The sequence below is a fragment of the Neodiprion virginianus genome, chromosome 2 (assembly GCF_021901495.1).
Source record: "Neodiprion virginianus isolate iyNeoVirg1 chromosome 2, iyNeoVirg1.1, whole genome shotgun sequence".
NCBI classification, from domain to species: Eukaryota; Metazoa; Arthropoda; class Insecta; order Hymenoptera; family Diprionidae; genus Neodiprion; species Neodiprion virginianus.
The window spans coordinates 12396666-12410156 of record NC_060878.1 but is presented as its reverse complement, the minus strand read 5'-3'; the positions used below and the strand labels follow the sequence as shown (position 1 = coordinate 12410156).

The window sequence follows — 13491 nt, the reverse complement described above, 5'->3', positions numbered from 1 at the left end:
AATACATAATTTTTATAAACAAAAATATGTAAAATTCATATGAATTTCGTCTCGAATCCTTTGCTGTTATGTTCGGTGACCCAAAGATGAGGAAAAAACCGTTTTATTAAGCATTTTGATATGCGCTGGATATTGTTTTATAGTGATAATCTACAAACGGTAAAGAATTAGATAAGGATGGACTTTTTCAATGACCCTGTGCACAAATTTTTTCCGTATTCTCCTCTCCTTCATTGACGCATATTTCGCAGAATATTAGTGTACTTGACAAGCGCAACGGATAATTGAAATTTGTAGAATGCTGCAAGAGAAGATAATTCTGGAGACGCCGTGGTGGGGTGAATCTATAAAGCTGGATCCAACGTGAACCTGCGTTGTTTCTAATTTAGTTTTCGCAGAAGCACATTTCTTTATTGCGAGGGAAATACGTGCCTACAGTTCTATAGCGAAATGTCTCACAGTGTCTAGTGCAAAAAATAAAATTGAAAGAGAATTGGTGCGACATTTAACTCGAGAATAAAAAAAAAAACGGCTTTGCTGTGACAGTAAGGTCATTCAATATAATTAATGTTTGAAATATCCAAATTACTCGTTGTTAACGCGGATACAACATTAACCTGAGGCAGTTCGTCTTCGTACAGTCTTAGTTCTGCACCAGGAAATCAGACGTTGTAAATAATGCCGGGAATGAAAAGGTCACAAGGCTCGTTGCGATGCGCTGGAATATTTGCTCTGATTGGTTGTGCTTTGAACGCTTACGCAGCACCCGTTGTATTCGAAAATGAAGCAGAAGTGAGTAATCAGAAAAACTAACAGAAAGGTTTTAACAGAGTTGCAAAGGTCTCGATATTCCTTCGAATTTACAGCCGAACCACACGATGCCATTGAAGTCTTCTATTTTTCCAATCTTCATCGACAAAGTTCGAACATCCATAGGGAGATCGAAGAGATATACTCTTCAAGGTACAACTTCTCAAATTTTATAATTTTATCGCAACCGACTACGTCACGAGGTGAAAAATACGCAGAGAAAATAACTGATAAATCGCGAACCTGCTAACTAGGGTCGTTTATCAAAAAGTCATAAGTATGCGATTAAGGGGTCATTAGAATTTCTGTTTTACTGATTATTTCATGAGTCATATTTCATACCCCTGGTTGAAATGAAGTATAAATCCCGTTAATTAAGACTGAAACCCACATTAAAATAAAACAGCAAAAATTTTCGTAAAAATTTTTGCGTTTCAATAGTATTTTATGAATTTTCTATCGGAGTCTATTATATCTACGAAATTTTATACAGGGACGATTTGCGTCTCTTGCACAGCGAACTCACTTGACAATTTTCCGGGTTTATAATCGCTAATCTTATGTGATTATTGAAGTATTGGAACATTGATGGAAAAGCTGTAAATATAGTTGCAGCTTATTTTTATTCGCTATGAGATTATGGCACAACTCGAATCCGAAATTTTCCAAGTGAGGTAAGACAAACGCGATCATAATCCCAAACATTTTTCAAAGTGTGAAGCTATTTTATCACCCAGGATGAGAAGAAAGTGTGGGATTCGATTAGCTGAAATTGTCACTGAAGCAAGAAGATTCAATATTTCCTTAGAATACATTGACCGGTACAAAAATCTCTCGAATAACACACGATACAATGTTTCTCAGGGACCAAATGGATGCACAAAAATTTAACATACAGAATAAACAATTACCCCGAAAATCTGAATAAAACGGATGTTGATAATGAAATCGCCAGGGCATTTGCTGTGTGGTCAAATTATACAGACCTGAAATTTGCAATAGGAAGTGGAAAGGTAAGTAATCTTTAGATCCTAAAATATCAACACTCTCAGGTATTTTTCTTTTCCTCTTTGACTCCCTCACTTTTTGTTTCAAATCAAAACCGAGGCTGAAACTATAAACCATATCGGCATATTTGCACCGCTTCAAGTAGATTCAATTGCTCGCACTATAACATTCAATCTAAACTCTAATATCGGGCAATGACTATCATTTTATCGCGATTTAGGTCGACATCGACATCAGCTTCCACCGCGGAGATCACGGATCCAACTGCGAACCGTTCAGAGGAACGTCGCAAATGACGGCGCACGCTTTTTACCCGGGGACTCGATTCACTGGGGATGCCCATTTCGACCTGTCTCGAAATTGGACTATCAGAAACAACTCCGGTATCGATCTCTTTCAGACAGCAGTGCATGAGTTCGGTCATTCCCTCGGTCTTGATCACAGCAACTTTCAGACCGCTGCCATGTGGCCGATCATCAGGAGTTACTCTCCTAATTACCAGTTGGACAATGATGACATTACTGGGATACAAGTGAGTCACTATTATAAAGAAAGTTGAAAAGTCTCATTAAAGACATTTGTAGTTAGATACTTTGGATTGTGTAAGAAAATCAGGTCAGCTGTAACATTTCTTTTATAGCGACGTTTTGGCCTATTAAGCTCGATTTGAGGTAGCTCAGATTTGAAATATATATCTATATACATATAAAAAAGAAGATACGTACGCAACTAATATAGATGATCCCCGATATTTTTACAATTAGCTATAGAATGCGTGAAAAATAACAGGATATTATTTTTCGCACAGAAAATCTACGGAACAAAAACTGAAGGTACAAAAAATAGCACGAAGGATCAGGACGCTTCACATAGAGAAGGAATCCTTTTTTCAGTTACTACAGAGTCTCCACCACCAGCATCGAATAAAACAATGTCTGAAACCAATAAAATTCATGTAAGTTAAACTAGTCAAAATGAATTCGCGTCTCCATCGACAAAGAGCAGATAACTCTTTTGAAACAGAAAATTAAGTGATTTTTTCACATAGCAAACTGCCATTGGCTTGTGCAAATAAAAAATATCCAAATTCGTATAATAAGAATGTTTTAAACTTGCATAATCCCAAATTAGTCCAATAAACAAAAGCTCTTCTGACAATAATCTCTCCAGGTGATAAACAAACATTTGCTGTTATTACGATGACCAATCGCAAGGCGGCAATAACCTGTCGTGAAAAAATCCCGTCGACCTTTTCTCCTTGATCTGATCCACAGGTGTGGCTGGAAGTATCGTTGCGAGATATATCAAATTTTAGTTACATTAATTTTGTATAAAAACTACGTATTTGTGAGATTGATACTTGATTTTCATACCGATTAAAAAAAACGAAATATCGCAATATCTTACACGGAGTGTTTTTTAAAGTATCAATCCGATTAACTTATCTCCCTAACGACTCGCCTCATTTTTGCGCAAATAAGACTGCCAGTTAGTATCATGTTTCTTAAGTCTGAACGGAAAAGCAACAAGCATTGATATCACGCATAATTTCCAAGTAATGATCATTTCAACTTACTGATGTGTCGTTGTATTTCAGAGAAATATGATATAAAGTATTTTTCATATGATGCTTTCGCGAATAAATAGGTATCATCTGTTATTGGGTGAGTAAACAAAATTAAAAAAAAAAAATGAAAATATTTATATTAGTATTGAAAAAAATTTATATAAAAATTCGACAAAAATTTCAAGAAACATCATTTTAGAGCTGAATATACTAATTAATAAATGGTTGTCGTATTTAATCACGAATGTCGAATTTTACCGCTAATTTTGCTGGACATCGACTCGATCTCACAAAATATAGACTTTAACGGTTTGTACAATGTGTTCTGTGCTTTGATAATTCATAAATTTACCTAAAAAGCTGGATCGGCTGATCGTTCGATTCAACTCCATGCTGTTTCAAACTAAATTACATCGAGTATGATCGTTAACTCATTTCAGGATAATAAGATTGTTAAGATCATCTGAAATTAGTAGTATTCAGCCACGTGTAATTTCGTCAACTTTACAGAGATTCAACGTTTTTTTAAGCTCGATCGTGGGTTTGTTAAATTTGAAACTAACGCAAACAAACTTAAACGTAAAAAATATGTTGTATTTATTTATTTTGTTAATACATAATTTTTATAAACAAAAATATGTAAAATTCATATGAATTTCGTCTCGAATCCTTTGCTGTTATGTTCGGTGACCCAAAGATGAGGAAAAAACCGTTTTATTAAGCATTTTGATATGCGCTGGATATTGTTTTATAGTGATAATCTACAAACGGTAAAGAATTAGATAAGGATGGACTTTTTCAATGACCCTGTGCACAAATTTTTTCCGTATTCTCCTCTCCTTCATTGACGCATATTTCGCAGAATATTAGTGTACTTGACAAGCGCAACGGATAATTGAAATTTGTAGAATGCTGCAAGAGAAGATAATTCTGGAGACGCCGTGGTGGGGTGAATCTATAAAGCTGGATCCAACGTGAACCTGCGTTGTTTCTAATTTAGTTTTCGCAGAAGCACATTTCTTTATTGCGAGGGAAATACGTGCCTACAGTTCTATAGCGAAATGTCTCACAGTGTCTAGTGCAAAAAATAAAATTGAAAGAGAATTGGTGCGACATTTAACTCGAGAATAAAAAAAAAAACGGCTTTGCTGTGACAGTAAGGTCATTCAATATAATTAATGTTTGAAATATCCAAATTACTCGTTGTTAACGCGGATACAACATTAACCTGAGGCAGTTCGTCTTCGTACAGTCTTAGTTCTGCACCAGGAAATCAGACGTTGTAAATAATGCCGGGAATGAAAAGGTCACAAGGCTCGTTGCGATGCGCTGGAATATTTGCTCTGATTGGTTGTGCTTTGAACGCTTACGCAGCACCCGTTGTATTCGAAAATGAAGCAGAAGTGAGTAATCAGAAAAACTAACAGAAAGGTTTTAACAGAGTTGCAAAGGTCTCGATATTCCTTCGAATTTACAGCCGAACCACACGATGCCATTGAAGTCTTCTATTTTTCCAATCTTCATCGACAAAGTTCGAACATCCATAGGGAGATCGAAGAGATATACTCTTCAAGGTACAACTTCTCAAATTTTATAATTTTATCGCAACCGACTACGTCACGAGGTGAAAAATACGCAGAGAAAATAACTGATAAATCGCGAACCTGCTAACTAGGGTCGTTTATCAAAAAGTCATAAGTATGCGATTAAGGGGTCATTAGAATTTCTGTTTTACTGATTATTTCATGAGTCATATTTCATACCCCTGGTTGAAATGAAGTATAAATCGGGTAAATTAAGACTGAAAACCACATTAAAATAAGAACAGCAAAAATTTTTGTAAAAATTTTTGCGTTTCAATAGTATTTTATGAATTTTCTATCGGAGTCTATTATATCTACGAAATTTTATACAGTGACGATTTTCGTCTCTTGCACAGCGAACTCACTTGACAATTTTCCGGGTTTATAATCGCTAATCTTATGTGATTATTGAAGTATTGGAACATTGATGGAAAAGCTGTAAATATAGTTGCAGCTTATTTTTATTCGCTATGAGATTATGGCACAACTCGAATCCGAAATTTTCCAAGTGAGGTAAGACAAACGCGATCATAATCCTAAACATTTTTCAAAGTGTGAAGCTATTTTATCACCCAGGATGAGAAGAAAGTGTGGGATTCGATTAGCTGAAATTGTCACTGAAGCAAGAAGATTCAATATTTCCTTAGAATACATTGACCGGTACAAAAACCTCTCGAATAACACACGATACAATGTTTCTCAGGGACCAAATGGATGCACAAAAATTTAACATACAGAATAAACAATTACCCCGAAAATCTGAATAAAACGGATGTTGATAATGAAATCGCCAGGGCATTTGCTGTGTGGTCAAATTATACAGACCTGAAATTCGCAATAGGAAGTGGAAAGGTAAGTAATCTTTAGATCCTAAAATATCAACACTCTCAGGTATTTTTCTTTTCCTCTTTGACTCCCTCACTTTTTGTTTCAAATCAAAACCGAGGCTGAAACTGTAAACCATATCGGCATATTTGCACCACTTCAAGTAGATTCAATTGCTCGCACTATGACATTCAATCTAAACTCTAATATCGGGCAATGACTATCATTTTATCGCGATTTAGGTCGACATCGACATCAGCTTCCACCGCGGAGATCACGGATCCAACTGCAAACCGTTCAAAGGAACGTTGGATATGACGGCGCACGCTTTTTTCCCGGCGAGTGTACTCACTGGGGATGCCCATTTCGACCTGTCTCAAAATTGGACTATCAGAAACAACTCCGGTCTCGATCTCTTTCAGACAGCAGTGCATGAGTTCGGTCATTCCCTCGGTCTTGATCACAGCAACTTTCAGACCGCTGCCATGTGGCCGGTCGTCAGGAGATATTCTCCTAATTACCAGTTGGACAATGATGACATTACTGGGATACAAGTGAGTCACTATTATAAAAAAAGTTGAAAAGTCTCATTAAAGACATTTGTAGTTAGATACTTTGGATTGTGTAAGAAAATCAGGTCAGCTGTAACATTTCTTTTATAGCGACGTTTTGGCCTATTAAGCTCGATTTGAGGTAGCTTAGATTTGAAATCTATATCTATATGTATACATATAAAAAAGAAAATACGTACGTAACTAATATAGATGATCACCGATATTTTTACAATTAGCTATAGAATGCGTGAAAAATAACAGGATATTATTTTTCGCATAGAAAATCTACGGAACAAAAACTGAAGGTACAAAAAATAGCACGAAGGATCAGGACGCTTCACATAGAGAAGGAATCCTTTTTTCAGTTACTACAGAGTCTCCACCACCAGCATCGAATAAAACAATGTCTGAAACCAATAAAATTCATGTAAGTTAAACTAGTCAAAATGAATTCGCGTCTCCATCGACAAAGAGCAGATAACTCTTTTGAAACAGAAAATTAAGTGATTTTTTCACATAGCAAACTGCCATTGGCTTGTGCAAATAAAAAATATCCAAATTCGTATAATAAGAATGTTTTAAACTTGCATAATCCCAAATTAGTCCAATAAACAAAAGCTCTTCTGACAATAATCTCTCCAGGTGATAAACAAACATTTGCTGTTATTACGATGACCAATCGCAAGGCGGCAATAACCTGTCGTGAAAAAATCCCGTCGACCTTTTCTCCTTGATCTGATCCACAGGTGTGGCTGGAAGTATCGTTGCGGTCTCGTTTTATTCATTGACTTATTCATGCATTCATATTGATTTACCCTTCGTCTTCGTCTCCTTCTCCTTCTTCTTCTTTTCTCTTTTCTTGCCCAGCCCTGCGGGCGTAACGCATAACCAACCGATTTTATTTCCTTTCTTTGGCATTCTTAACGCGGTCCTGTGGTCTTTGTACTTTCTCTGACGAGACGTAGACACGTAGGTGTGCGAAGCAGACTGATCGCAAAATACCTTCGTACGAAATGGAAAAAAAGGAATATTGGAAGGGGGGCAGCTGTCGCGCCCTCACCCAATTTAAATATAATAGAATGACTCTTTCAGGAATGCGCAGAACGACTAGGAGGGTTCAGTCAAAATTTCAAAAGGTCAGCAGCCTGAGGCAATTCAAAAGTCGTTACATCGTTGCTGCAAACCTTAGAATTGCATCATTCAATATAGCTGAGGCGACACATAATGCAAAGTTGAATTATTAATTTTACTGGATTCTTATTGAATTACGTGCGTAAAAAAGTATACCGAATACTAGTAAATGTGAAAAATTCATGCAATTCAATATGACAGACATGAACAGCTGCAAATTTCATCATAAACCATATTCGATTTACCGTTTCTAATAAGTTCTGTGTTCCAGCACTTGGCTTGAATTTTATTTCCGTTACAAAAACCGCTTAATTCGAATATAACCATCTATGGTATGTATAATTCATATTATGCACAAAAAATACACCGTTACCGGCTGAAGGCTGTGAGTAATGCAGATGTTTTCTTTATCGAGCGCTGTCACACGAACAAGAAATACTCTTAATTTAGTGGGCATTCCATGTGAATTACACAATTAGCACGATTGTATATACCAGCGAGTAAGTACAGAGACTTAGATTCTGACACGTTCGATATCCTTAGGAATTGTACGACCCACCGTGTTAGATGAGCACCGTTTGCACTACCAGCCGCGCGTTTACGGCCGAGCAAGAAACAAAAAAGAGTCTACGGCGGACGGCCGGCAATTCTAAAGGGTGCTCATCCAACGCCGTGGGTCGTAAAATTCCTATGGATATTGAAAGTGTCAGAATCTGTCTAAATCTCGTACGAACGTTCAATACTAGTATAATTTAATACGGGTAAAATAGTACTTGGAATTGTTACCAAAAGACGCCATTCCTTAGATTAATCAGTGGCGCCGCCGCACAACATTTTCGCAAGCTGCTAAAACCAAACTGATCAGCCGGTTGCATATGTGTAGGCGGCATGGAACGTTGAACCATTATAAATAAATTTTTGAACGAAAAAGTTACTTTTTAGTAATCAGGATGATTGTTTTACTGTTTTCTTTGGTAAATAGTGTAGGCACTTTAAGGAATTAACTCTCTGAAACATGAATTGTAAATTATCCCTACCAAGTAGAAAAGGTCTAGAAAAGTTTTTTATGAGCTAATTGGAGACGTTGCACTGTTCAAAAGTACAACGAACCAAATCCAAGGCCATGAGTAATTATCGATAAATCTAGAATTCATTCATCGGCAATTTGGGAAATGTTAAAACACCACATCGCTGGCAAGGAAAATCCGTGAAGAGAGTTGACAAACTTGTATATAATAAATGTGTATATACAGTATACACATTTATTTTGATGTTGTAGAGTTTTCGGAATTTGAATTATTCATGGAAGCGTCTTGCCGGCTGGTTAACGCGCTCTTAAGACAATGCACTGCAACGTGAAGAGATAGAAGGATAAAAAGACGGCAACCGGTTTCGAATGATTTGCTGCATATCACTAGCGAAATTTAGCGGAGAGTTGATGCGTCATCGGAATTCGCAAGCCGACTAAATTGCACTGAAGTTGAAATTGGCATTGGTTTCATTGCAGTTTTGGCGCTATTATGTTATAATCGATTGTACGGTTTCGAACAACTCAAGTGGGAAACTTGTGACCACATTAAAAAAAAAAAAAACACTCTTTCGACAAACGATCTTTCCGACTAGATTTCAGCATTTGCAACAACCACGTTTTGACCTTGTCTCTGCCGGGAAATCGCTTGCATTATTCATTCTTGCAATGGGTGAGCACATTATACCCGCCTTTCTACGTCTCCCAGTTGCATCTAAGGCGTATCAACCGAATTTCAATCCGACAAACGGCTGCTCTCGTCTTTCGACAATTCTTTCATTCGCCTATGCACAAGTCACAGACTACTTTTCCACCGAGGGTAGAAATCGGGTGAGAAGACGGCACAGGGTGATGACCCAAGTCAGAATTAAGGCCTGTCAGACCTTCCTGTTTTACCGAAGAATCCTGTATGGAATATTTTCTTTTTTCGAATATCCTATTTATTAATAAAAATGCAGATTTTGCACCTCACATTTAACTCGATATCGAATCAACGTGTTGAAATGAAGGTCCGACAATCTAAACGGTGCAGTCTGAGCCTTGTTATTTCCCAAATTGATCTAAAACGTTGGATTAATTGGCTCTCCAACACGATACCATGTTGCCAAAAAAACGCTCACATCCAGAATTCCATTGGCTTCAGTTGTGGCCAATCGAAGCTTGACATTCGAACCGTTTCTGGATCAACTTGCAATCGGAGTCCATCCAGCCAATATTCAACCACATTGTGTCCTAATGTTGGTTCGGCGTTGGTAACCAACCTTGGCTCTGATGCAACTACTTATCGGTATTTATTCAAAACAATTAATATTTAACGGATTTGACTGACGTTGGCACAGCGTTACGTACTCGAACAAGTGTCCCAATTCAATCCTGAGTATCATTTATTTCACTTCAAAATACATCGATACAACATAATCCTTGTGCTAAAATCCCGTGTTATAGCAATATTTCATTCCAAAATACAATTTTCGTTTTTATCTCCATAAAAGATCCGAAAACGTATTATTCCGTTTTGTTCAACACTTATTTGAACGAATAACAATATATGTAGCCAGCATCACGTCGATTATTGGATCAGTCAATCGGTTCAGCTTCGGTTTTGGCCAGATTGGACAGGTATAAAAAGATGAAAAACTGCGTTCAAGCTGTTACACTTTTCTTTTAATGTTAGATTGAATAGATAAAAAAATTAAATATGCGTTAAAAATCAATTTTTTCCATTTAAACAAGTACCGGTCATACTCGTATTTTCTCGTCGGACTTTTTTCTCCGTTTGTAATGGTGCTGCTAGCGGAACTGATTGTAAGACAAAATGAAATGGAATTCGTCGTAGAGGTAATTTGTATGGTCAGCAGCGATTTATTTCGATACTTGGCAATCATCGCATTTTTACGAGGACTAATGTCATTCTTACGGAGGACAAAATCAAGTAGGCTGTGCGGTGCTCATCCGGGAAGAGGAACGAGCCGCGTCCTTCCGGACCAAGGCAACTCGATCTGGATCCAGATATCATCGTGGATCGAATCCCAATCCCACCAGCTTCACGCCAACGCAAGGTGAATAAAGATCGAAGAAACTCGGAAGCGGAGCGTGAAATAGAGGTCCGAACACAGCGGACACAGGCGCGGAATGGAAACAAGAATTGTCTCATCGTGAGTCGCTGTGTCAACATCGGGAGTTGGAAAGCGGTTGATTAGAAGATGTCGCAACTCGTTTCGATTCACACCCGATTGACTACGCGTTCCTAAATCTGCTCAAATATTATTTATTCAGTCTCCGATCGATTATCTCACATCTGCGGAAAGGTTTCCCATCATAAAAAAACTTTAGTTAGGGTGAAAGATCTCATTTGGTACTTATACGAGATTGATAATTATCCATCGCGGTTACTTGACCGTGTTCCATTATCTGTTACAATATGTCAATTCCCCTCGTTTGGCTGTTTCCCGTTCTGATTCAATAAAACAGGAAAACTAATGAGGTTTCTACGATCTGATTGTATACTGTAAATGACTGAGTATGATCGTTCGTCAGCGACGGAAGTTTACATCTTGCCTTATGGCTTGCGTTTTCTTACCCTGTGTACAAGTATGCGTATATATGAAATATTCTCCTCAAGTTGACGCATATTGTGTCAGATGATTGACTCTTAGCTCTGATAAATAAAACTGTATTTTACATCGTTGGAGATTCTGGATTTGGAAATTAGTTCACATCTGGTAAAGATGTGTTCTAACCATGAAACGGACTACTGGGCGTGCAAGCGGAAGTTATTGAATAAAATCGAATAAGGAATGAGAAGAGTACACAAAAAAGTTTCAACCGACATACAGCCTGAGGCGAAGTGACTCAACTGTGTGACTCCCGCGCGATTCTCCGTTACTGTCGCCTTTTACCTAGAAGTTTCATTTGTGAATCATTCAGTCAAGTTCTGCTCTTATCAAATTAGTTATAATTATCCGCAGAGACGCGGCAGCGGTTACATGTGTTTTTACGCGCGTTCAAACTCTGACGACTACATTTCGAACCCGTCCCAAATTCAACATGACTTATCGTTTGCACCGATGTTATTGTAATTCATGCAGTTATGAAACTTATTACAATGCTGTTTATTCACAAACGATTATCCAATATTGAAGTGCAATGTATCAAAAAATCAGGTATATCGGTGGCTATCACTGCCATATTTGGATAAAAACTGACACGTGCTCTACAGACACGAGAAATTAACACGGACAAAATTCACCACATGATATATTACATAACTTGGGCTTATTTCATGATTTTTATATTCATTATGCACCGAAGAAAGAAGGAAAAATTCCTATATCCCGTTTAAAGTTTGCTTTGGTAGTAGTTATAATATTAATATAGATTTTTGAGTTATTATAAGAACATTCAATAATTTTGGTGTATTTGACCACACCGTGCAAAAAGGAGAGGTATTGTTTCCTTTGCGCGGTATCTCCGAATGGCGCTTGAGTAAAAAATAACAATTAAGTGTCTTGTACAAGTCGCAAAAAGGTTAAAATGTCATCGAGAAATCGTAAACATTATGCTGGTGCATTTTTTTATGTGTGTGACAAATTTATTAAAGTACGAAGTATGAAATTTGAGTAGAACAAAAGTGAGAAGCTACGTGATTTTAACAAAATTACCTATTTTCTAGAAAGTTTATTGTAAGTAACAAATAAACATACTTCAATTCCGCATTTAAGTCTCTTTTCAAAAATTTAAATGCGAACCTGTAGTTTGTTTAATTGTCATTTACAATAAATGTCTCGGAAGATAGGTAACTTTTCATACAATCCGAAAAATCGTTCTTGTTTCTATACAGAAACAAACTACATTTAATAAAACTATTCTTTCTTGTATTAGTTAGGTGGAAGAAATCAAAATTTTATATCTAGAACTCTGGCGGTTGACGTAATTTTGATAAACATCACAAACAACTGCTGTTTTTATTTACCCCCAAATGAACAATCTCGATGACGAAATTTCAGAAGGAAAGTGCAACCTCTTTCACGGAGTTTTCTACCCGTTTACCTTCGTGCAATTTAAGTAAAATTGACGCTTAAACGATCAGCTGATCGACAAGTGTAACGCCATATTGCCCTGACTGTCTTAGAGCAGTTGCTAGCTGTTAATATTATGAACTTCGTTTGTACAGGTTAGTAAATTTGTTCCGTTCGCAAGTAAGAATGATTCATTTACTGTTTTTCGGCATCGTCGCGCATAATCAAAAAAGTGACGTACTTCTTGGAGGAAATTGACGACACTCGCAGTTTACATAGACAAAAATTCCTATTGTGCCTCATCGCAAATAATTCCCCTGTGAATTATCCGTAAAATAATGCATAATGCATGTGCTTTGTTGTGTTTTAACAAATCCCATTGTTTCGTCAGAAGACGAGATTCAGCTTAGGAAAAATCGAATTTTACCGGTTCGTAGTAAATCGTAAACGCTACGCTCATCTTCCCAGTAAAACAAAACTATTTTTGCTCCCACCCCCTTGATAAAAAAAAAAAAAAAAAAAAAAAGCACACAATCCGAGGTCAACAAATATTGACCCCAAAAAACGTTCCCGAACAATTGCAATGCGTATAGGTAAATTTAAATTCACCCGATTCCTACGGATTTCGAATTTCAATGTAAAGTCTGCATTCCAACCGTTTATCGTCGATGCGAGAATTCACGAAACACGCTGCACGTTCGCCTAATATATCCTTGCCATTCGCGATTACGCCGAATTCTTCTCATCGGCGATTAAAACGAGTGGATACGTGATATCCGTCAAAATATCCGCTCACTGATGCTCGGCGAAAAATAATATGTATGTACGTACAATGCAATTCAAGACCTTGTAGTTAAAGGATTCACAGCACGCGGTCATCGTCCGTTTCAAAATATTCCACTGTTTCAGTTTCGGGGAATATGATTACCAATAAATATTTTTGCGAAAATATCTATGGGAAATACCG

At 37.2% G+C, this 13491-nt stretch overlaps 2 protein-coding genes across 2 annotated transcripts; both read left to right on the top strand.

Moving 5' to 3' along the window:
• The first annotated feature begins 378 nt into the window (after positions 1-378).
• Positions 379-3540, top strand: LOC124297955 (72 kDa type IV collagenase-like). Its single transcript, XM_046749421.1, has 6 exons — positions 379-792; positions 867-963; positions 1675-1823; positions 2039-2350; positions 2627-2773; positions 2989-3540. The coding sequence occupies exons 1-6, from the start codon at positions 679-681 to the stop codon at positions 3019-3021; spliced, it is 852 nt and encodes a 283-aa protein (XP_046605377.1). The 5' UTR covers positions 379-678; the 3' UTR covers positions 3022-3540.
• Positions 3541-4374: 834 nt separating this feature from the next.
• LOC124297954 (matrix metalloproteinase-9-like) lies at positions 4375-7132 on the top strand. The gene is made up of 6 exons (XM_046749420.1): positions 4375-4788; positions 4863-4959; positions 5672-5820; positions 6036-6347; positions 6628-6774; positions 6990-7132. The coding sequence occupies exons 1-6, from the start codon at positions 4675-4677 to the stop codon at positions 7020-7022; spliced, it is 852 nt and encodes a 283-aa protein (XP_046605376.1). The 5' UTR covers positions 4375-4674; the 3' UTR covers positions 7023-7132.
• Positions 7133-13491: the final 6359 nt, after the last annotated feature.

Bases quoted from the DNA above. Each gene is read 5' to 3' on its own strand.
- LOC124297955 (XM_046749421.1), top strand. From the start codon at position 679: ATGCCGGGAATGAAAAGGTCACAAGGCTCGTTGCGATGCGCTGGAATA. The intron at 1,824-2,038 runs GTAAGTAATCTT...ATCGCGATTTAG, and splicing joins TTGCAATAGGAAGTGGAAAG to GTCGACATCGACATCAGCTT. The intron at 2,774-2,988 runs GTAAGTTAAACT...TAATCTCTCCAG, and splicing joins CTGAAACCAATAAAATTCAT to GTGATAAACAAACATTTGCT.
- LOC124297954 (XM_046749420.1), top strand. From the start codon at position 4,675: ATGCCGGGAATGAAAAGGTCACAAGGCTCGTTGCGATGCGCTGGAATA. The intron at 5,821-6,035 runs GTAAGTAATCTT...ATCGCGATTTAG, and splicing joins TCGCAATAGGAAGTGGAAAG to GTCGACATCGACATCAGCTT. The intron at 6,348-6,627 runs GTGAGTCACTAT...TTTTTCGCATAG, and splicing joins ATGACATTACTGGGATACAA to AAAATCTACGGAACAAAAAC.